The 25,235-nt window shown below is 38.6% G+C and overlaps 1 protein-coding gene across 1 annotated transcript in view; it reads left to right on the forward strand.

Annotated features, from left to right (window-relative positions):
- Positions 1-10,780: 10,780 nt before the first annotated feature.
- The window catches only part of C15H9orf84 (chromosome 15 C9orf84 homolog), a 106,569-nt gene continuing 92,114 nt past the window's right edge, over positions 10,781-25,235 (forward strand). The window contains exons 1-3 of the mRNA XM_025359850.1: positions 10,781-10,818; positions 18,376-18,499; positions 23,355-23,442. Of these exons, the coding sequence (XP_025215635.1) occupies positions 23,378-23,442 (65 nt within the window). The 5' untranslated portion in view covers positions 10,781-10,818; positions 18,376-18,499; positions 23,355-23,377. The remainder of the gene's footprint in view (positions 10,819-18,375; positions 18,500-23,354; positions 23,443-25,235) is intronic.

Below are 25,235 nucleotides of genomic sequence, written 5' to 3' on the forward strand. Positions count from 1 at the left end.
GGAGGTCTGAGTAGAAGAAGGACAAAAGAGCATACATACAATTAATGATAACAAAATTTGAAAGTGAGAAAAGCTCTACCAGTAAAAAAGAAAAGAACCGATCAGAGAAGATCAGGGAATTTAGCTGGGAAGCTTGAATTGGCTTTCAAAGGTGGGTAAGTGCTTGGACCTATGGGGATGTGCAGATAGAGGGAATATGCTATGGTTTGAATATTTGTTCATTCCAAAACGGATGTTGAAATTTAATCCCCAATGTGGCAGTATTGAGAGAAGTGGCCTGTAGAAGGTGATTGGGTCATGAGGGCTCTGCCTTTACGAATGGATTAACCCATTCATGAATTAATGAATTAATGGGTTATCATAGGAGTGGGATGGGTAGCTTTTTAAGAAGAGAGACCTGATCTACCATGCTAATCCCCCTGGCCATATGATACCCTGTACCACCTGGGGACTTTGCAGAGCTCCCACCAGCAAGAACTCTCACCAAATGCGACCCTTTGATTTTGGACTTCTCAGCCTCCATAACTGTAAAAAATAAGTCCCTTTTCTTATAAATAACTCATTTTCAGGTATTTGGTTATAAGCAATAGAAAACAGACTAAGATAATACAATAAGAGAAGGAGCAAACAGAAGAGATGAAAGCAAAGATAGTATGGGGAAAACAATAGTTATTTAACAATAGTGTGGGGTGGATGAAGGTCAGCAGTAGCTGGAAAAAGCTTGGAACCAGATCACAAAGAGTCCTGAAGGCCACGCTAAGGAGTTTAGAATTCATTCCTTAGGAAATGAAGAGTTGTATGAAATGTGCAAACTTCAGCATTAGACTTGGGTTGGCCCCTCACTTTCTAGCTATGTAGTTTTGAGCAAGTCACTTGGCCTCTTTAAACCTCAGTTTCCTCTTTTACATAATAGAGAGACTAATACTAACTTAAGTACCAAGCTTAGTACCTTGAAAATAGGAGATGCTTGACATATCAAAGTTATTATTGGTTAACTACTGAAGGACTTTAATTAGAGTAGTGAATATAATTTTATTCTACAGCACTATGTAGACTAGATTAGAGGCTGGGAGAACAGCTAGGAGAAAATTACAGTAGTCTAAGAAAGAGGTAGTGGAGTCATAGGGAATACAGAAAACTTCAAAAGTAGAAGGTTCAAAATAACAGTGTTAGAAAATATTTTAGGATAGAATATAATGAAGCACGTTTTAGACACAGAAAAGCCATTGTAGGAGACAGAATGAAGATGTACATGAGAGGAAAACACTTACGAACTAAATTTTGGAGGAGGTAAGTGGGGATATGTTGCATCCAAGGGAAATAGTACTCTGCCTTTCTTATCTGTTTGTATCCTGTGATACAGAATGCATTTTTGTAGGTATAAATAATTTGGGGAATAAAATAAGGCACAAAGATTGAAAGAGAATATCTTAGAAAGAAAAATACTTATTCATAGAAAGAAGAGAGTAAGAAAATGCCAAATGAGGCTAAATAGACATTTTGAGATAAAAAGAGAAAAGTGGAAAAAACACAACCTCCCATTCAAGCAGAACGTGAGGTCACCTGCAGGAAATGAGGTAGGTTTCACATATACAACTAGAAGGGTGTGAAGAGTGTGAAGAGTGTGGGACTAGATTAGTCTAGATCAAGATTTCTTAAATTTCCTTTAATCAGTAGTAAATACTATTCTTATTTTGGAACAGGTCATTCTTTTTGGGGAGCATGGAGTCTGTTCTGTTCATTGCAGGGCATTTAGCAATATTCTTGGCCTCTACCTATTAGATATCAGGACCCTTTCCTCCAGGTTTTTCTTTTCTTTTTTTTTTTGAGACGGAGTCTCACCTTGTCACCCAGGCTGGAGGGCAATGGTGCCACCTGGGCTCACTGCAACCTCCACCTCCCGGGTTCAAGCGATTCTCCTGCCTCAGCCTCCTGAGTAGCTGGGATTACAAGCGCGCGCCACCATGCCCGGCTAATTTTTTGTATCTTTAGTAGAGACGAGGTTTCACCATGTTGGCCAGGCTGGTCTCGAACTCCTGACCTCGTGATCCACCCGCCTCGGCCTCCCAAAGTGCTGGGATTACAGGTGTGAACCACCGCGCCTGGCCTTTTTTTTTTTTTTTTTTTTAAATCATTTTATTACTCTTTGTTAACAGCCCCAGGGACAGGGGACCAGGGGTACGGGGAGGAGGGGAAGTGGGGCTCCAGCCCCACAACCCCTCCCAACCCACCCCTTTCCCCTTTATATATTTATAATCTACATACAAGCTCCCGGTGTGAGGGCAACCCAGGTTCCTTGTCCCCTTGTCCCCTGCCCGTCGGGAAGGCTCTTCTCGAGGAGTACACGTTGCTCCCAAGGCTTAGACATCCAGCGGAGGACATCTGGTGGGGAGGCCTGCTCGTGAAGGTTGATGCGCTGCGTACGGAAGACTCTACCACCGTAGGTGAAAGGCAGGGCCTTGAGATGGGAATTGATGCCAGAAAAAGACCTTCCAGTTGGGGAGTATGTGACGACCCAGGACTCCCAAGGTTGCTGCTCAGTTTTCAATAATCCTGGAACGGCTTTATTTCCACTGGATGCAGCTGTGCTTGCCCCAAGCTAGCGGGGAAGGGCCTGGCAGGTGAAGGCCGCATCCGAGTAGCAGGAGCAGGTGGGAGCTGCAGAGCCAGGCTGGCTTTCCCCAAGTTTTGACAAACAAAAACATCTTCAGACATGCCCAAATGTCCCCTTGAGGGACAGAATTACCTCCAATTGAGAACCACTGGTCTAGATGTTGTTAGAATACGATAAGGGGGCGTTTAGAAATAAAGGGATAGGGCTGGGCGCGGTGGCTCACGCCTGTAATTCCAGCACTTTGACGGGCTGAGGCGGGCGGATAACTTGAGGTCAGGAGTTCGAGACCAGCCTTGCCAACAGGGTGAAACCCCGTCTCTACTAAAAATACAAAATTAGCCAGGCGTGGTGGTGGGCGCCTGTAATCCCAGCTACTCGGAAGGCTGGGGCAGGAGAATCGCTTGAACCCGGGAAGCAGAGGTTGCTGTGAGCTGAGATAGTACCACTGCAATCCAGCCTGGGCAACAGAACGAGACTCTATCTCTAAATAAATAAATAGATACATAGATAATGTATTGTTTGAGACTCTATTTCTCACACCTAGAATATTGCTGTCATATACCAACACACTCTTTCTATAACAAATGAAGGGAAATAATGATTGACAACTGGCATTGAAGGTCTAGCTACAGATATATGCTGTGCTAAGTAACTAACGAGCCTGATTTTCTGGTTTTGCTATTTTCTAACAAAATGATAAAGAGCCCAGGCACAGAACCAGTGAAATAATCCAGGAAGCCAGAAAACAAAGAAGGTTACTTAACGAAGGTGGTCAATAGTATATTAATGATCAATAGGTGGTCAGTTGGTGGTCAATAACATTACTGTTTCTAGCTATTCTTCTTTCCTGTAAGAGACAACACAAGTTGTCTTTCTCCTGAAGTTGTACAGACTGAGCACACAGTAGGTATTCAAAAATCATTTGTTGAATTAGTTTACATTCTGAGATACAAGATTAAGTCTAAATCGAAAATATAAAATTATGAGAATTGTTTTACAAAATCTTTTTATTTATGGGAAAGGTCTACCTTCAGCTTTTCATAAAATGATTTTTCTTGCATATGAAATTATCATTTTTATTTTTTGAGAGAGTCTCGCACTGTCACCCAGGCTGGAACACAGTGGCACAATCTCCGCTCACTGCAACCTCTGCCTTCTGGGTTCAAGTGATTCTCCTGCTTCAACCTCCTGAGTAGCTGGAATTACAGGTGCCCACTGCCACGCCCAGCTAATTTTTTGTATTTTTAGTAGAGACAGGGTTTCACTATGTTGGTCAGGCTGGTCTTGAACTCCTGACCTTGTGATCGGCCCATCTCGGACTCCCAAAGTGCTAGAATTACAGGCATGAGCCACCGTGCCCGGCCATGAAATTATTAATGTAACATCCTTCTTCCCAAATTCAGTCCAATGCCCATCTCCTTCATTTTTAAATACAAGGCATAAAAGCAACCAAGGATACCTCAAACAACATTAAGCCTTATTTTGGTGAGAGAAAGAAATAAGAGTTTTCCCACATTTTATAAGGATGATGTTTGTTAACCTGGATATTTGAGACATTTATTATAACTTATTCTAGTTCGAATTTGCAAGTTTAGACCTTCGGATGTTATTTATTTTGCAAGTTGGTTCATCTTCCATTAAGTACATAGTGGTGCTATGTTGTGGCTTTTGTGGTCCAAACAGCTAGACTTCCCATTGGTGTGGTTAATCTGGTAAAATATCTAAATGAGTTATCTAATCAAAGTTTTGCATCTCTATAATTTGTTGAAATAATAAAGTATTATTTATTTTTTTAAACTTCCATACTCTTTAACGTTAATTTTCTTAGGGAATAATATTTATGTAAATGGCTTGTTTTCCCTATCACATTGAAAGAGTAGAGTCAATTTGCTTTCCCCAACTAGCATATTTCCTTGCATATAATATATGCTTAAAAATAATTGATGGATAAATCAATAAGTAAACAACTACACCTCACAGGGTAGAAGTCAGAAGACCTGAGTTCTTGATCTGCCTATGTATTTCTGGGCAAATTGCTTAACTTCACTGAACCATATAATGTGCAAGGTTTTAGGGTAAATATTACCCAGGGAGAGGTGAAAGTATCGGGTTAGTACTTCTACTTTTCCCATGGAAATGGTGACCCAATTACCACTCTTCTGGGTTACAAAGTGAAGTCTAGGCATGGGTAAAGTTTACAGCAAGAATCTTAGCTTACCTGAATTTTTCAACATGTGTAAAAGATCCAATAAGCATACGATACGTGAAATGGTTCATAATCAGAAAAATGTTGAAGGGTTGAACATATGGGACAGAGAAAAGTAATAGTATTTACAGAGACGAATACTGCCAAAATAGGCTAGAATAACATTTGTCTTCTTGTATTTGGAAAGAGATAATCTACATGAATATGAAATGTTAGGTTTCCCTTCTATACTTGCAAAAATTTATTTACATGCTGTTGCTACCATAGCTCTTTTCCAACAGTAATTATCCAGCTTAATTAGACTGAATATGTTGTATTAAAATGTTTGCTCTCAGCCTATTGGCGCAAAACAGTCCCTTAATGGTGATCAAAAGACAGTATGTGAGGTTACACCTATAAATTAGCAGCCAGAAGACAATAAATTACTTATGTAATACATTTGTGCAATACTTTTCATTCCATATATCCAGATTTTCTGCATGATCTGGTTTGAGCTAATCTGCAATTCTGTCTCGAGCTGATTATCTGCTATATTCATACCATGTCCATTTTGCACAGGCATGTATATGTGTGTGTGTAATATTTCACACACAATTGCTCCTGCAAAAACACTGAAAGCCTATACTTAATAGGAAGTGTAAAAAAATTGATAGTCATTATTTCAAAATGACCTAGTGCCAGATGTTAAGAAGTGAATTAAATTAAATATTCCTCACAGTGCTTACTCTGGATAAGGCACTGTGCTACTTACATAAAGATAATTAAGACATGGTCCATGGCCCACGATCTCAAGAAGATTGAAGTCTGGTGGGGAAGGCAGACGTGAACAAAACAATTATAATGCAAAACATGAAAAGTGCCCAAAGTGGGATATTAACAAAAATTGTAGGAATGACAAAAGGTAACCACTGACTCTCAATAAGAGTGCCAGTGGAGGAGGAAATACTTAAACTAAAATTTATAGAGTAAGTAGGATTTCAACATGTGATCAGAGTACAAAATAAATCAGCAGGAACAAAGACTTAGGAGTAGGAGAATCTCTTTCAGAGAATGGCCAATGGTTCAGGATTTCACAATAAATGGGGTTGAGTGGGTAGTTGTTCCATGCTTAAGATTTCAGATTTTATGCTGTGGTGACAGCTGAAACAATTTGAGCAGGGAAGTGGTATTCTCAACTGTTTTAGAAATATCATCCTGGCAGCAGTGTTTAGAATCACCTAAAGAGAAGAAAAATAAGAGCAACTCATACAAGGATTTGTGAGCTTCTTGGAGGCAAATATTTGTTTTCCCTATTTTTTGCATCATCAGTGCCTAGTATTGTGCCTGGCACAAAGTATGTTCTCAATAAACATTAAATGTTATTAATATAGCCTTAACAGCACAGTGTGTGAGTACAACAATGAAGTTTGATATTATTATAAGAGATTTCTGTAAATGCATGGAATTGGTCTGGACAGTAGAGGGATTTTTTTCCTCCTTCCCATCCTCAGCTTAGTTTATATTCAAGTGTGTTTTATTTCAACTTGTTTTATTTCCATTTAGGTTCAAAATAACAATGGTGCAAATAATGGTTAATTAAAATTTATAGGGAAAAGTAATTGTTCTAAGATTCTCATCATGTGCACGATTTTAGAAATAATGATGCGGAAACATTATCCACTAAGAAAAAACCAGATGATTTGGATATGATAAAATTATCTGTAAATATAGAAAGAAAACTATCTTTAGAAATTCACCAAAATGAACGGGGAGAAAACATTTACAAAACATGGATGACTCAAGAGCAAATATTCGTTTTAGAGAGTGTATGATCTCGTTCAGTTTGGGCTCTGAAGTCAGACTGCCTGGATTTGCAACTCTGTCTCATACTTCCAAGCTCATCTTGGGTAAGAGACTTAAGTGGTCAATGCCCCAGGTTTCTCTTCTGTAAAATGGAGTTTGTAATATTTGTAAATTTATCTAGCTTATGAGTTGTTGCACAGTGTTTAGAATAGTGCTTGGCACATAATGAGTGCTAAATAAAATTTAGCTTTTTTTCTTTTCTTTCTTTTTTTTTTTTTTGAGACAGAGTCTCACTCTGTCACTCAGGCTAGAGTACAGTGGCATGATCTCGCTCACTGGAACCTCTGTCCCCCGAGTTCAAGTGATTCTCTTGCCTCAGCCTCCCAACTAGCTGGGATTACAGGTGCATGCCACCACACTCAGCTAATTTTTTTTTTTTTTCTTTTTTGAGATGGAGTCTCACTCTGTCACCCAGGCTGGAGTGCAATGGCATGATCTCGGCTCACTGGAACTTCTGCTTCCTGGGTTCAAGTGATTCTCCCTACCTCAGCCTCCTGAGTAACTGGGATTACAGGCACCCACCACCACATCTGACTAATTTTTGTATTTTGAGTAGAGACAGGGTTTCACCACGTTGGCCAGGCTGGTCTTGAACTTCTGACCTCAGGTGATCCTCCTGCCTCAGCCTCCCGAAGTGTTGGGATTACACACGTGAGCCATGGCACCCAGCCTAGCAGCTATTTTTAAGTTAGTATTCTGAATGTGGCAGAGATTGCCGTGTATTTCCTAATATACGTTTTTTTCTTATATTAATAATAGAATCTCCAAATCGTAACTCTGCATGCAACTGTTCAGAATGAACACTGCATCTTCCAGCCTTTATTGCAACTAAATGTGACCATGTGACTGGGGCCTGGCAAATGAGATGTAAGCAGAAGAGTCATGTGGCAGCTAATGGGAAACTTCCTTAACAGACAACTAGACATCTACTAGATCTCAAAATTTTCAAGTATGAAATTGCTAAGGGTTGGTAAGGATATAGAGCAGTAGAGACTGTTAAATATTACTGATGGGTATGTGAATTGGTATAATCACTTTGGAAAACAGTTTGGTGTTAGTCAATAAATATGAAGATATGTATACTCAATAATCCAAAACTTTTTCCTAAATCTATATTCCAGAGAAACATATATGTGTAATAGGATACATATACAAGGATATTGTAGTAGCATTCTTTGTAATAGACAAAAATTAGAATAATCCAAAGGTCCATCAACAGTTGAATGGATAAACTGAAGTATGTTTATAAAATAGGATACTACTGTATCCTATTTAATCATCATATATAATTGAAATCATCATATACAATACATTGAACGAAATTGATGAAATTGAATCATCATATACAATAAACATGGAAGAAGCAAGAACCAAAGTAACACAAACACCAAGATTCAAAAATAGGCAAACTATGTCATTTAGAAATGCATACTTGGGTGAAACACTTTAAAGAAAAGCAAGGCAATGATTACCATAAAGTCAGAATTATAGTAATCTCTAGGTCTAGAGGGAGACTTCCTCTAGGGAGAGTTGTGATTAGAAAGGAAAAGCGGGCTTCTGAAATTCCAATGCTCTGTTTCTTCACTTGAGGGGAGGCTCCATGGATGTTTCCTTAAAATAATTTTTATAACTATACATTGTGGTATAGTTTCTATGTAAACATTATATTTCTATATGAATATTCCTTTTCTATGTGAACATTATATTTTACAATTTAAGTTACATATATATAAAAAGACATTGTGCCTTTCACCTTTGCTCCTTTTCAGCCTTCCTCCATTCTGCTTCCTGAAACAGAAACTGCCACCTGAGACCATGAAAACAAGGACCACAACACAGAAATATCAGGAAAATGAGCTGGTAGGAAGTTAAGTCCCGGAGGACTTAGGGGGGCAGAGGTGTCATATCAGTCCTTAACCTTCGTACCTCTGGACTTCATTTACATGAAAGAGAAATATATCTAATATTATTTTGGAATTTTCTGTTATTTATACAGCTAAGCCTGATTTTAACTAAGGCACCTTTACACTAGATTTTCAAAAAGACAACCTACCCAGTAGGAAAATCATTTGATCTCATACACACACAAACATACAGATGCATACACATATACACACATACACAGGCACATGCATAATTAGACAATTCATGGAAGAAGAAATTCAAAGGGTTCATAAACATCTAAAACATGTTTAATCTCAGCAGTAGTTAGAGAAACGCAAATTAAAACAAGACAGAATTTTTCATGCATCGGCCTGGCAAAAATTTCTGAAGAGCAATATATTCAGTACTGTTGGGTATTCAGGAAAATGATGATCCCTTTCTGGTACTGTTAATGTAAAGTGCTATACATTTTTGGAAGGAAAAATGGCAATATCTGTTAAATTTGAAATGCTCTTACAATTTGAGCCAGCAGGCCAAAACAAATCTATGCCACAGAAAGTACTCAAGAGCGTATGTCCAAGAATTCTTACTGCAGCATTATTTGTCAAGGTAGAAAACTGGAAACAATCTGTTAATCTATCAGTAGTGGAATGTTTAGATAAATCATGGCATGTAGTTACATAAAATATTATACAGCTATTTTTAAAAAGTACTAATTTTTAGATATAGCCAATCAACATTGTATATGCATATCTGAATAAATTTGTATGAACATACGACAAAATGTGAAAAGAATCAACCCAGATTGTTAATACTGGTTACCTGGGAGTTGGGGTGGGAATGGAGATTACTTTCTCTGTATACATCTTTGGGTGGTTTTCCTGGTTATAGTGACGATAAGCATGTGTTATTTTTGGTTTTTGTTTGTTTTTGTTTGTTTTTGAGACAGAATCTTGCTCTGTCCCCCAGGCTGGAGTGCAGTGGCATGATCTTGGCTCACTACAACCTCTGCCTCCCAGGTTCAAGCAATTCTCCTGCCTTAGCCTCCCAAGTAGCTGGGATTACAGGGGTGTGCCACCACACTGGTTGATTTTTTTTTTTTTTTTTTTTTTTGGTATTTTTAGTAGAGATGGGGTTTCACCATGTTGACCAGGCTGGTCTCCAACTCCTGACCTCAGGTGATCTGCCGGCCTTGGCCTCCCAAAGTGGTGGGATTACAGGCGTGAGCCACCACGCCCAGCCAGTGTTTTTTAACTTTTACAAAGATATTTAATTTAAAATTGATTTTAATAAAAGGTAGACGTCCAAGAACACAGGATGATTAATGCACTTCAATGTTAGGTGAGTATCTTTAAAACTGATTATTGTCAAACATTAAATCCATATAACTGAAGCAAACTGCACACGCCTGTACAAAATAAAGGAAGTAACTTAAGAAAATAAAGTGACTTACCCACTGACATTTCACCATTAGTATTTGAACAATCAACACAAAAGACACCCATGTGTTGGTAAAATAAATAAATGCATGTTACTTCTTGCAATCTTCTGGGAAGGAGTTTAATGCCAAGCCGTTTCATGGAAAAGACGGGAGTTAAGAAATATGGAGGAAAGAATAATTATTCCTCATCAGGCGAGTCTAGCGATACTTAAATGTGTGTACGTAAGGGGGTGGCTTTAATTAAGGTATAAAATCCACCTGCGCCAATTGAAAAGCAGTATCTTCCTAACCCCTCCTCAAAAGTTCTTCTGCTACCAAGCCATGACCCACACCTAGCCAGACCTCTGAGGCACATTTGCCTCCTCCCTCTTGCCTTCCTCTTTCCCTGAATCTGTGTGATTGCTAAATCCTTCCACCCTTACCTCTGGAAGGCTTCTGCCCTCGCCCTCCTGCTAACCCTGCCGCGTTTTGCCCGGCCTGGCTAACAACATGGAGCCGTCACTCCCAAAGAGTGGTCTTCCCAGCCCTTCACACCCAGCTCTTTCTGGCCTCACGCCGACTTCTCCACCGTCACACTCCGCCCAGTGCTACGAGGGTTCTGCTCACTCCTGAGGACCTCGGCGCTGCCCAGGCCGCAGCCTCGGACCCCACAAGCCTCAGCTCCCTAGGCTGTGCCCACTCGCGGACAGAAGTGTCTGGAGCCCAAGGGGCGGGCCAGGGGCGGGGCCTGGTCTGGCCAATGGAAGCACGGAGTCCAGGCTCAGCGGTCACGTGTCCAGTGGGCGCGAATTTTACCCCAGGAAGACCTCGCAGGAGGCGATTTTACCTCAGGTAGGAGCCGTGAGAGGCTGACGGCAGGTGAGAGGGTGTTTTTGAGGGCTGAGGGGAAGAAAAGGTCCTGTGGGACCAAAGAAGTATGGCAGCTCAGGAATCTCAGGAAAACACATCTGTGAGGCCCCACCGATGTGGCTCTGTAGAGACAAAACCTCAGACCCACCGTCCACTTAACCCGAGAATAGAAGATGTGAAGGGCTCAGAGATGCTGGTGGGATTTCAAACAATTAAAATGAATCCACAGCTGTCAGGAGAAAAAACATCAGCTAGAAGTCATATGGGCTAAACAATAAGGGAAAATAAGTGCACCTCGCTTTCTCTGCGGTGTCATGCTTTTGTCTGTTTTAAGACAGAGTCTCGCTCTTCTGTCGCCCAGGCTGGCGTGCAGTGGCGTGATCTCGGTTCATTGCAACTTCTGCCTCCCAGGTTCAAGAGAGTCTCCTGCCTCAGCCTCCTGAGTAGTTGGGATTACAGGCGTCCGCCACCATGTCCGGCTTTTTTTTGTTTTGTTTTGTTTTGTTTTGTTTTTTGAGACGGAGCCTCACCCTGTCGCCCAGGCTGGGGTGCAGTGTGGCACGATCTCAGCTCACTGCAACCTCTGCCCCCCGGGTTCAAACGGTTCTCCTGCCTCAGCCTCCCGAGTAGCTGGGATTACAGGCAGGTGCCACCATGCCCAGATAATTTTTGTATTTTTAATAGAGACGGGGTTTCGCCATGTTGGCCAGGCTGGTCTCAAACTCGTGACCTCAAGTGATCCACCCGCCTTGGCCTCCCAAAGTGCTGGGATTACAGGTGTGAGCCACCACACCTGGCCCAGGCTAATTTTTGTATTCTTTGTAGAGACAGGGTTTTGCTATGTTGCCTAGGATGGTCTTGGATTCCTGGCCTCAAGTGATCCTCCCGCCTTGCCTCCCAAAGTGCTGGGATTACAGACGTGAGCCACCGCTTCCGGCGGATCTTATGGTTTTTTAAAGTGCGGTTTTTATGCGAGGGAGTGAAAAAGGCAGAAAGCTCCTGATACCTTAGGCTGGTGGGGAGAGGTGGGGAGCCAGCCCGAAGATTCACATTCACCTGTGAGTGCTTTTAAATAACCTTAGGGTCTGGCATGGTGGCTCAAACTTGTAATCCCAGCACATTGGGAGGCTGAGGCGAGAGGATTGCCTGAGCTCAGGAGTTCGAAATCAGCCTGGCCAAGATGGCGAAACCCCGTCTCTATTAAAAATACAAAAATAGCCGGGCAAGGTGGCATCCCCCTGTAATCCCAGCTACTCAGGGGGCTGAGGCAGGAGAATCGATTGAACCCGGGAGCTAGAGGTTGCAGTGAGCCGAGATCGCACCATTGCACTCCAGCCTGGGGGACAGAGGGAGATTCTGTCTCAAAAAATGATTTGATTAATTAATTAAATAATAATAATCATCATCATCTTGGGAAAGCTTACTTCCTGGCCTTGTGCCTGACCTCATTATCGTGTGCATTTCTATTTTGGCCCAGTAGATGTCAGTCAGGAAGTAGCATGAGAGAAAATCTTCGAGAATTGCTGCAATTCAAAACTTGATAATTTTAAATTCCCCACTCTCTAACCATGATTTTGTTCGTTTCCGCCATATCTTTGGTTTTAGAAATAAGAGCAATCTATCTTTTTTGCATCCACCCACCACTATTAGATGTATTCGATATCTGTATTGCAATGAAATAAACTTGATAAATGGGGTTCTAAGCATGTATATAACATATGGCATCTTATTAAGTAGTCCATATTTAGCATGAATTTCAGTGGTTGACTTCAATACAAAAGTAATTATTTCTTAAGGTAATTGGTGAGAGTGATAAATATGAAGCTGATAGAAATACTAGGCTTCACAAAAAAAGAAAAGTTAATATAAATGCTGACAATAAGCTGAATGGATATAATCGGTAGAGTTTAGTTTGTTGTTAACTTTTTGAAATGTCTTTTAGAATGAGACAATCAGTTTCTTCTGAAAGTGCAACACCAAGAAATGGAAATTCTAGAATCAATATTTGCTTGAAAGATCAGTGATACACTGGGTGGAAAAGACATAGAGGTGCAATGATTGGAAATATTCTCAGAGAAGTAGCCACTAGTGAAATAATGCCACATTGGTCTTGTTTAAGAGTGAAAGAGGGTGGCCACACTATATATTCTCCACACCACAGAATCTAACAATATTAAAGACAATTCAGATAACATATGCATCTCATTTTAATTGGAAAACATATTGTAATATCCAGAAATCCTTCTGAGTCATTAATAAACTAATTGTGCTCTGGATTGTTTTTGTTTTGAGATAGAGTCTGGCTCTGTTGCCCAGGCTGGAGTACAGTGGTGTGATCTTGGGTCAGTCACTGCAACCTGGATCCACATCCCAGGCTCAAGCAATTCTAGTGCCTCAGCCTCTCGGGTAGGTGGGACTACAGGTGCGCACCACCACGCCAAGCTAATTTTTGTATTTTTAGTAGAGATGAGGTTTCGTCATGTTGACCAAGCTGGGCTCAAACTCTTGGCCTCAAGTGCTCCGCCACCTCGGCCTCTCAAAGTGGCCGGGCGCGGTGGCTCAAGCCTGTAATCCCAGCACTTTGGGAGGCCGAGACGGGCGGATCACGAGGTCAGGAGATCGAGACCATCCTGGCTAACACAGTGAAACCCCGTCTCTACTAAAAAATACAAAAAACTAGCCGGGCGAGGTGGCGGGCGCCTGTAGTCCCAGCTACTCGGGAGGCTGAGGCAGGAGAATGGTGTAAATCCGGGAGGCGGAGCTTGCAGTGAGCCGAGATCCGGCCACTGCACTCCAGCCTGGGCGACAGAGCGAGACTCCGCCTCAAAAAACAAAAACAAAACAAAACAAAAAAAAGTGCTGGGATTACAGGTGTGAGCCAATGCGCCTGGCCTGAATTGTTTTAAAAGTTTGTTTTTAGTTTTTTACTGAAAGTTTCTAAAAGTTTTATTGAAAGTTTTACACAGAAGTTACTCTGTCCTAGAGTAACTTCAAAGCTGTAATTCCTTGAGTTCTCAAGTAAATGAGAACCATCCCGGACGAGTTCAGCATTCTAAATTTTACTTATTGCCTCGTTAGATGGATTTGTTGATTTACCAATATGCCATAGTTGCTTTATTCCAAATGAGCTAGCTACTAGAAAATTCTAACTTTAGACTTCTTATTTTCTAAGTGAGAGAATGGAAACAGTTTCACGAATTGTTTCCCAATTTTCCAAATCCTCCACTGTTTCAGCACAGAGTTCTCCCCTTGGTTATCCAATTTCAAGACCACTTGAGAAATATGGTTATTCTGGGAACACCACTCTGGCAGTCTTGTGAATTTCAACCTCTTTTGCAACAAAATGATCACATTAAATATATTTCCACCAACCAACTAACAGCTATATGGTTTAAACAATAAGAGAAAATATTCAATTTTATATCAATATACATTATTTTCATATTAGATTTAAAATTATAGTAATGTATATTATTTTTTACCAATGATTTTCATTCAGAGCCTTTTTAAAAATGAGTGAACCAAAGTTTTGTGATTGAGATTTTCTGCACTTGACTTGCTGTTTTACCAATGTTTAATTTTAATTTTTGTATTTCCAGATGTTGAAGTTTGCACTGCTTTGAAAGAAAGAAGATATGTTTTCAGCATTGAAATATCATGCAATAGACTATTTATATGAGGTAGAGTGTTAGTGGCTTACTGTCTATTTACTGACAATTATGATGTAAAAAGTGTTAGCTATATTCAATATAGGTTGAGTATCCCTTATCTGAAATGCTTAGGATCAACAGTATTTCAGATTTCTGGTTTTTTTTTCAGATTTTGGAATATTTTTATATATATAAAATGAGATATCTTGGGGAAGGGACCTGAGTCTAAACACAAAATTTATTTATATTTTATATACACCTTATCCACATAGATTGAAGGTAATTTATATAATATTTTAAATAACTCTGTGCATGAAACGAAGTTTGTGTACACTGAACTAACCATCAAAAAGCAAAAGTGCCAGTATCTTCACCACCCATGTGGCATCATATTGGCACTCAACAGGTTTCGGATTTTGGATTTCAAATTTTTGGATTAAGGATGCTCAACTTGTTTATGATAATTTTGCAGTAATCCTTAGATTGTTTATTAGTCTAATTACTTTTAGATTTATTGAAAATTATTTTCCACATTTAATATCTTTAAAATGCCACTTTTGGCTGGGCTTGGTGGCTCACCCCTGTAATCCCAGCACTTTGGGAGGCCGAGGTGGGCAGATCACGAGGTCAGTAGTTCGAGACCAGCCTGGCCAACATGGTGAAACCCCATCTCTACTAAAAATACAAAAAATTAGCTGGGCATGGTGGCGGGCATCTGTAATCCCAGCTACTGGGGAGGCTGGGGCAGGAGAATCGCTTGAATCCAGGAAATGGAGGTTGCAGTGAGCAGAGACTGCGCCACTGCACTCTAGTCTGGGCAACAGAGCGAGACTTCATCTCAAAAAAAAAAAAAAAAAAAAGCCACTTTTGGAAGGAAATTATTAAATTAAAATAATCAAACAATTAAAATCAAACAATTAAAATGAATCCAAAGCTGTCAGGAGAAAAAAATGGAAACTCTTGACAAGTTTGGGGTGAATTTGCTAACAATCTGGAGTGATCTTTCTTGAAATGAGTGGAGAAAAAAGAATCCCAGTTATCTTTATAAAATAATACTAATAGCATGCATTGACCATTTTCTGTGGGACAGAACCTTTACCCTTCTGATGGATTATATTAGGGTGGTGCAAAAGGAATTGCCGTTAATTTGCCATTAGTTAATTAAAATGGCAAAAGCCGCAATTACTTTTGCACCATCCTACTATCATTTTATCATCATAAGTACTTCGTGAGGCAGATACTATTATTTTACAGGTTTTACAATTTTATAGGTTAGAAAACTAGTTTCCACATAAGTTAAATAGCTTTTATAATTGTCAGAGCTAAATTTTGAGCCCAGACATGTTGTTAGGAAACTAATTAGAATAACTGTCATACAACAGTCTGTTGTTCTTATGATCTTAGTTGGCAAGTTAAAGTTTTTTCTTTGTAACACTGACCCCATCTACCAAAGAAAAAAATTACTCCAGTATAACAAAACTGTGCTGCATTTTACAGGAAATGAGAAGGACATGCAGGCATCTTCTGGTTTTATTCCCTCATAACTGAGAAAAGCAAATGTGTAGTTAAAAGATATCCATGGTAGGAATCAAAAGTCATCATAACAAAACATATGTATTGGCCACTTGCAAAATTAGTCTGTATTCAAACATCCTGAAACTTTTTTTGCCCATGGAATTTTGGTTTCTGCTGGTATACGACACTCCGTGATATAATACAAATACAATACTAATCAATGGCAAATCTTGCAAAAGATGCAGGACTTTGTCAAGTTTTTGAAAACAGTATCGAGGAACCACTCAAATAACAAGTAAGGATATTATGAAGATCATGCAAAATTAGATCAGTTGACAGACAAGAGGAAGAGAATGGTTTGAATATCAAAGGCGTCAGAGATGCCTTGGGAAAATCTTCAAACATTTTCTAAAAATATTTTTTTCATGATCAAAGGTGAAGCAATGAGTAGTATCATGCATATCATCAAAAGTTTCTGGGAAAATTATGACAAAAAGTAATAATTATAACTAATTATAAATGAAATTTTGTTATGAAACTTTTTATAACTTTCATTTTTTAGATTAAATACTAATCGACCTTTTTTTTTTCCTATTTACTGTGAATCTTTGGTCCTTATTTGATATAAATTACCATAAGTAATCTTTTTCTCTTTACCACTTATCCGTGGATAATAAGGACTTCTTACTGAATATAACACCTTCAGCAAACATTAAAAAGTCTTGGGAAATAAGAAATTATCGTTTGTCCAAATACATAGAATAATGAATTATGTGAGAAATTAGAATCACTGGGGAAGGGCTTCATAGAAGAGATATTGCTTAAGATGGGCCTTGAAAGATGAGTTGGATCTCGATAGAGAAGAATAACAGGACATTTTCAGAGGTACAGTGTAGACCATGGTGTTAACCAGGGAGTGACCACTGAACATTAAGGGAGGTAGTGAAGAGACTAGTCTATTTAGAGAGACTAGTTAGAGTAATGGAAGATAAAGTTGGAAAGTAAAGACAGAGCCAAATTAAAGAGAACACTGACTCATTTACAAACTTATTAACTGATTTAACATTCCTTTAAAGAAACAGTTCCCTTTATTAGATATGTTTTTAAAAATTAGAAATGAATTTGCTGGTTGTAACAAAGGAAATAATGCAAAGATAAAACGAAAGTTAAGACATCCACATTATACTGTTTAGTGAAAAAAAGCACATTGCTAAGTGATATGTAAATAATGTGATCCCGTTTTTTGTCAAGTACTTACACGTGTATTTTAGCTTAACCTAGAAAAAATATCTGTAGGAGAATACATCAAACTACTACTGATATTACAAGGGGCCTTCAATACATAGTCAGTAAACCATGTTGTAAATACATGTGCCATCATCCAGGCTTTGTTGTTCTATTTATAGATCATAGACAGGGTAGATTTAGTATAATTCTTAAGGGCCCTGGGGTTTTCAGAATGGTAAATGAGCATTAGCTTCAACTTAAAATCACCAACTGCATTAGCTTCTAGCAAGAGAGTCAGCTTGTCCTTTGAAGGTTTGAAGCCAGACATTGACTTCTTTCTGGCTATGAAAGTCCTTGTTGGCATCTTCTTCTAACAGAAGGCTGTTTTGTCAGAACACACACAACATTTATCAATTAATTTGCTATCTTATATGGTGCAGTTCATGCCACCCCCAAACAATTACAATGGTAACTAACATCAAAGACCACTGATCATAGATTATCATAACAGATAGAATAATAATGGAAAAGTTTCAAATGTTGAGATGGTTACCAAAATGTGACACAGGAAGTGAGCACATGCTTTTGGAAAAATGGCACAGACAGATTTGCTCATCACAGGGTTGCCACAAAGTTTCAATTTGTAACAAAAAAATCTGCAGAGCACAATAGAATAAAGCACAATAAAGTGAGGTATGCCTGTTTTGTTGTTGTTGTTGTTTTTTGTTTGTTTGTTTGTTTGTTTTTGAGACGGGGTCTCACTCCGTTGCCCAGGCTGGAGTGCAGTGGTGCAATTTCGGCTCACTGCAAGCTTCGCCTTCTGGGTTCACGCCATTCTCCTGCCTCAGCCTCCTGAGTAGCTGGGACTATAGGCGCCCACCACCACGCCCGGCTAATTTTTTGTATTTTTAGTAGAGACGGCGTTTCACCATGTTAGCCAGGATGGTCTCAATCTCCTGACCTCGTGAATCTGCCTGCCTCGGCCTCCCAAAGTGCTGGGATTAGGTACGCCTGTTTTTTATAAGGAGCATGTATTACTTTTAAAGAAATATCACATAAGTTTCAAAGTATAATTTTAATATATTCTGAATATTGATAGATAAATAGTATATGTTAAAAGATTTTCTAATCTTTCTTTCTTCCACAGAATGTAGTTAGAAAGAAGTTTTACAGAGATGCTTTATTGCTTCGAATCCCTTCATGTTTATATCAAGATGAAAGTTACCATGTAGCAGTTACTGATAATAAATTTAGGAGGCCATGGACAAGAGGTATGTTTGTTTTCATTTCTTAAAAATATGCTTTAAAAGCCATTTCAGAGTTTAGCACAGCAAATTATTAAGAATATGTAATGCTTTACTAATTTCATTGCATCTATTCATGTCAGAATTCCAAGAAGTTAACAACGTAGTATTTTTATTACAGAATCTAGGTAACTAAATAAGGAATTGGAAAGCTTATATTTGATATGAATAAACCAAATAAAAGATATGTAGATGATGAAGACTTAAAATAGTCTAACATTGTAAACATTTGTTTTATTATTTTTTCTTGACTATCTGAGGCCTACTTCAAGTTGTAATGGCACACCGAATATAAAATTATTTTTAAGCATATATGTACAAAATAGTTTTTTGTTTGTATCAAGTCATGGAATAGTAAAGAAGTAGCCTCCTTGAAGGAGTCAAGTCAGTCAACAGCATTTACTTGGTATATATTATGTACCAAACACTGTTATAAGTACTAAGGATACAGTTACTTAAAAGACATAGAAGTAGTCTCTGTTCTCAGTAGGTTTTAGACTGGTAAGGAGGATACAGCAATAAAACCATTAAATATGTAAACTAGTATCTGATATTGATAAATATATAGAGAAGAGACAGTAATGCTAAGTGATATGAAATTGCGGGAGTAGGGAGTGCTGTTTCCTAAGATGGTTAGGGAAATGTCTCTCTGAAGAGGAGGACATTTGAGTTGAGACCTGAATGGTGAGAAAGCAACATGAAAAATATGGGGGAAAAGTCTTTCAAGCAAATGCAAAGTTCCTGACTCAAGAATGAACTTGATGTGTGTAAGGACCAGAAAATTAAGCTATTGTGACTGGGTAATGAAAAACGGACTGAGAAGTAGGCAATTTCTGAATAAGGCTTTGTAGGCCATAACAGGGAGTTTATTTGTTTATTTATTTATTTTTTATTACAGCTGCAATAGACTGACTGTGTCCCCCCAAATTTATATTTGAAGGTGGGGCCTTTGGGAGATGACTAGGATGGAGTCCTCATGAAAGGGATTAGTACTCTAATAAAAGAGACCCCAAAGAGCTCCCTTGACTTTTCTGCCATGTGAGGCCAGTAAGAAGACAGCCACACATGAACCAGGAAGTGGGCCCTCACTAGACACTGAATCTTCTGGTGCCTTAATCTTGGAATTCCCAGCCTCCAAAGCTGTGAGAAATGAATGTTTGTTGTTTGAGCCACCCAGTCTATGATATTTTTGTTATAGTAGTGTAGACTGACTAAGGCAATTGTGGATATGGAAAGTCACTGGACAATTTTAAGAAAGGGAATGATATAACCTGATTTATGCTGTAGAAAGATAGTTATGATTGTCTGGAGGATAGAAAGGGTGGAGATTAGGAGTCAAGACTAGAGACAGGGAAATCTATCAGGAAGCTATTTTAGTAGCCCAGAATCTAAACTCTGGATAAAATATTATAGTGTCTTGGACAAGGCTTATAGTAATGGAGATGTGAGATGTGCTTAAAATCTAGCTTATTTTACAATTGTCAACAGTGAGGGTGTTACAAAATAGAATAATGAAGATTTTCTTCTAGGTTTTTGACCTGAGAAACCAGGTAGATGACAGTGCCATTTTCTAAAATAGAGAAAGGCTTATAGAGAAGCCAATTTGTGGCCAGAGTCAATAACTCTGCTCTGGCCAGATTATTAGGCATCTAAATGGAATCATTAAGAAGGCAATTGGTTATATTAATCTTGAGCGCAGCTGCTCAGGACAGTTCTCTGGGTGGCCTTGGCCTCCTTTTCTCACTTGACGTTCTTAAGAATAACTATAAAATGTGCTGGGAATGTAACATTCGGAGATAAAGGAGGAGCTGGCCAGAACAGCCTACGCTCTGTCCTTCAGTTCTTTAGCTCAGCATGTCCTTTGACCTCAGAACATCAAACCCAGGTGGACTGCTTTCTGGGGTTCTTCAGCTGCTGTGCAATTGTGGCACATGAAGACTTCATTTGCCCTGGGCAACTTTCCTGAGACTTACGGGACCAGTTCACAATGAATCCTAGGCTTCTGTTGTCCCTTGTTACCTATCTGTAAGTAATACATCTACTTCATGTAACTTCCTGTGTATGGGTATTCTGTCTCACCATACTCAGACAAGTTGGTAATCAGTACACAGTGAACCTGCTTCACAAGCTGGAGTTTCAAATCAGAGTTTTCAATATGCAAATTACACATAAACCTGTGAAATTAGATGAAGTCACTGAGAGCATGAGTATAAATAGATTAGAAGGCCTAGGACAGAGCCCTGGAACACTCCAACAGTTAAAAGTCTGATGTAAAAGGAGTTACCTAAGAAGCAAGACAGGAAAATCAAATGATTCTGGCATCAAATTCTAAAGAAGAAAGTGCTTCAAGAAGGAAGTAGTAGTCCAATGCATTGGGCTCGTGTTAAAAGCTCAAGTTATCTGAGGATAGTGAGTTGACCATTAGCTTGACTAAATGAAGGTCATTGATGACTTTGACAAGAGTGGTTTCCCTGGAATATTGGTTATTAATATGATTGGAATATATTTGGAGTGTGATAGGAATATATTGGAATATGATTGGAGTATGTTGAGAAGATAATGGGAAGTGGGAAAGTGTGAGAGTGAATTTGAATATTTGGGGGAATTTTGCTATGAAGAAAAATTTTTAAATGATGGACTAACTTATGGGAGAAGTGGAGTAAAGAGTTATTCTTTTTTGTTTTTGATGTGTGGTTTTTAAACAATACATGATGAGAGAGACTGTAAAATGTTTGCCAATGGAAACAATTTTGGTAGAAAGAGAATAAGACAATGCAGGAAAGAAAAAGGATAACAAGAGTAAAAGGGGATAAGATCAAGAGCACCGTTAGAGAAGTTAGTATTCAGTAGGAACTAAAATAATTCTTCCCCTGTGTAGATAGGAAGATAGGGTTTGTAGGTACTTATGCCAGTAAGTTGGTAGAATTGGTGGTGGAAAATGAGGTAGTTCTCTGTATCAGTTTTCTATGTGAAGGTAAGGTCATACACTGAAAGTGGATAATGGAATGAACACTAAAGATTTGAAGGGGTAATGTGTGAATTAGCTGTCTTAAAGAGCAAGAAAGCCAGTTTTGTTTTTGTTTCTTTCTTTCTTTTTTTTTTTTTTAACCTCATCTGTGGTCAAGAAAGCCAGTTTTATTAAGGGGTATACTATTATCATCTGTCAATGTTGGGTGGCCATTTGAAATTTACGGTCGTAATTTGGAATGAGTTCCTTTAGCATGGCTGGGTGATTTTTTTTTCCAGTAATTTTCAACTGTTTTAGTGTACATACACAGAAAGTGTAGAGTAGGGGTTGTCCTAAGTTGGTAGAAGAGAAAGAGAGGCAAGAGAATCAAGAGTCTTTGAAAGCAATGGTTATGGGACTGGCTATGGAACCTAAACTATTCTAAGCAATTTGCATGCCACATTACGCCACATTACATTTAATCTTTACAACAACACTCTGAAAAGTCTATTCTTCCTAGTTTGTACATTAAAACAAAACAAAACAAAACAAAAAACGGAGGTGCAAAAAGGTTCAGATATTTATCCAATATCATATAGTTAATAAGTAGCAGTCCAACGATTAAAATCTAGGCAGAGTGTTTCCAGAACCTGTACTCTTAACCACTAAACTTTTTTCTTTTTTTTATTTTGATGTGGAGTCTCACTCTGTCTCCCAGGCTGGAGTGCAGTGGTGTGATCTCGGCTCACTGCATCTGCTTTCCAGGTTCACGCCATTCTCCTGCCTCAGCCTCTCCAGGAGCTGGGACTACAGGCGCCCACCCCACACCCAGCTAAATTTTTTGTTTTTTTAGTAGAGACGGGGTTTCACCGTGTTAGCCAGGATGGTCTCAATCTCCTGACCTTGTGATCCACCCGCCTCGGCCTCCCAAAGTACCACTAAACTTTTGTATTTTTTTTTCATATTTTTCAATGAGGCACAGGCTTAGATGTTAAATGATTTGTTAAAGATAACAAAACTAGTAAGAAGTAACATGGTGGTAGGGAGAACACTCAGTTGCATATTCTGACAGTAGTATATGACATGGTCTTTCTCCTTAAGGAACCAAGGGTCTAGTTTGGGAGATAAGCTATATACACATACAAATTTATTTATTTATTTATTTATTTATTTATTTACAGCACCTGTCACCCAGGTGCCCAGGCTGGAGTGCAGTGGTATGATCTCTGCTCACTGCAACCTGTGTTTCTCAGGTTCAAGGTATTCTCCTGCCTCAGCCTTCCAAGTAGTTGGGACTAGAGGCATGCACTACCACGCCGGCTAATTTTTGTAATTTTAGTAGAGATGGGGTTTTGCCATGTTGGCCAGGCTGGTCTCGAACTCCTGGCCTCAAGTGATCCGCCTGCCTCAGCCTCCCAAAGAGCTGGGATTACAGGCATGAGCCACTGCATGCCACCTACAATTTTAAATATAGGACTGTATACGGTTGGGTCCCCAAGTGTTACAGACAATATTATGGCCCTTCAAGGAGAATGTATCAGCTTGAGCTGGAAGGGTTAATAGAAGCTTCATGAGGTATAGCATGAGCAGTTGAAAAGGACTATTTGGAATAGTAGTGCTGTATAAGCAAAAGAGAGTCTATAAAATGAAGGTGACATGTTCATGTGATATTGTTCTAACTGTAGTTGATTGAGGGGCGGGGGTAGGTTGATGATAATGAGGATGACTATTTAAATATTTGGAATCAGGTATCACTTTGGCAAAAAATACATTTGTGAACAAATAAATTATAATGTAAAAGGTGAATGTTTGACTTTCTTGAATTAAGTATAAAAGAAAATTCTAGAGATTAATGTTTACCATTATTCTTTTTAGTCTCAGCTGTTTCAGTTCCGGGAATGACAGATACCTCAGTCTTGGACCAATGGAAAGCAAGTTTCTTTGTGGAGGATTTCCTTGAGAAGTATGTATCCTTAATCTCAAATTTCTCTTTTACATCTAGAAGAAGATAAACACTAAGTTCTCCAGATACTTAAATAGGGAAAATCTCTTCCTTTATTTCTTCATGGATTTTCTTCTTTTATCTGAAGAAAAGGTCCTAATTTGAACCACAAAGGAGTGGTTAATAAGGGTGACTTATATCTTCTTTTTTAATTAGTAAACTTTCCATTAGTTTATCAATTAGTGAACTTTCTGTAGAAAGTAGCTATAGAAAGTCTGTTATATTAAAATTAGTCTTTTTTTCTCCTATATTATAAATTCAGATTTAAGGCTATTTTGTAATATATTTGGTCAAAACATTATTTATTATTTAAGCATTCATCAAATATTCATTATCATCCTATATATTAGATACAAGATACAAAAATGAATAAGACATAGTCTTAACCTTCAAAGAACACAAGAAAACAAGGAATAGAGTTTTATAAAGAAATAATTACAATACAATGTGCAAAGTACAATGACAGAGATAGGAACCTAGAGCATAATATGAGGAAGAACATCTAACCTGTTCTACATTGTAAAGGTAGACATAAAGTAGAGATTTTGGTGCAATTTAATAATTTACTCTTTTGCTTCACTTCATGCACAGAATGCTGATCTGACCTAGGAAAGATTTTGTTATTATTCACATTTTCAAGTTTCTGTAATTTAAATTTTCCTTAGTTGTGCTTAAAAGAAACAAAAAAACACTGAAAGGTGTCTAGACTCTGGATACAGTGAAGCCCAATATACCATCTCTGTCATCTAGGAATTTAAAATCAGGTTAGGAAAATAATAGATAAACATAGAAAAAATTAACAATGTAAGAATTAAATGATAATATAGGATGACCAACATAAAATCTGTTACAAGGCATATAGTCAATTAGAAGTATGTATCATATGAGTAAACTCCTAGCAGTGAGGAAACGGAAAGGTATAGTGAAAAAAGCTCTGCACTATGAATTAAAATATGTAGCTTTTAAGCCTTGACTGGAAAAGTCAAGTGCTAACTACTTTGCTGGTCATTTTACCTGTGACCCTCATTTTATCAGTATGATGATGATGGATCAGTTCTTCTCAAACTTTACTGTACATATGAATCCCCTGAGGATCTTATTAAAATGTAGGTTCTGGTTCGGTTAGTCTGTTTTGGAGCCTGAGATTCTGCATTTCTAATCTATTTCTAGGTGGTATTGATGCTGCCAGTCCAAAGACCTACCTTGAGTAACAAGATGCGAGACGATCTCTAAGATCTCTTTTCACCTTATGAGTTACATTGGTAGAGCTGTGCATTTGTAACTGGGAGAGGTCAGCTTCACAGAAGTAGGAATTGAGCTTGGGCTGGCCAATCAAGGAGAAATTAACTTGAGAGAAAGCATTTTGGGCAGAGGAAACAGCATGTCTCCAGGCATACACACGGGAATATGCAATAAGTATTTAGCAAAGGCAATAATTAGGCTAGTTTGGTGAAAACTAAATTATTGTTTCATAAGGTAAAAAAAGATCTTAGAGATCATCTCGCATCTTGTTACTCAAAGCAGGCCTTTGGACTGGCAGTGTCAATACCACCTAGAAATAGATTGGAAATGCAGAATCTCAGGCTCCAAAATGGACTAACTGAATCAGAATCTACTTTCTGTCTATTGATTTGCCTATTCTAGATATTTCACATAAGTGGAATCATACAATATGTGCTTTTATTGTGATTGGTTTCTTTTACTTAATATAGTGTTTTCAGGGTTTATCCATGTTGTCACACGTATCTGTGCTT

This window comes from Theropithecus gelada, chromosome 15, assembly GCF_003255815.1.
Source record: "Theropithecus gelada isolate Dixy chromosome 15, Tgel_1.0, whole genome shotgun sequence".
Classification (NCBI taxonomy): domain Eukaryota; kingdom Metazoa; phylum Chordata; class Mammalia; order Primates; family Cercopithecidae; genus Theropithecus; species Theropithecus gelada.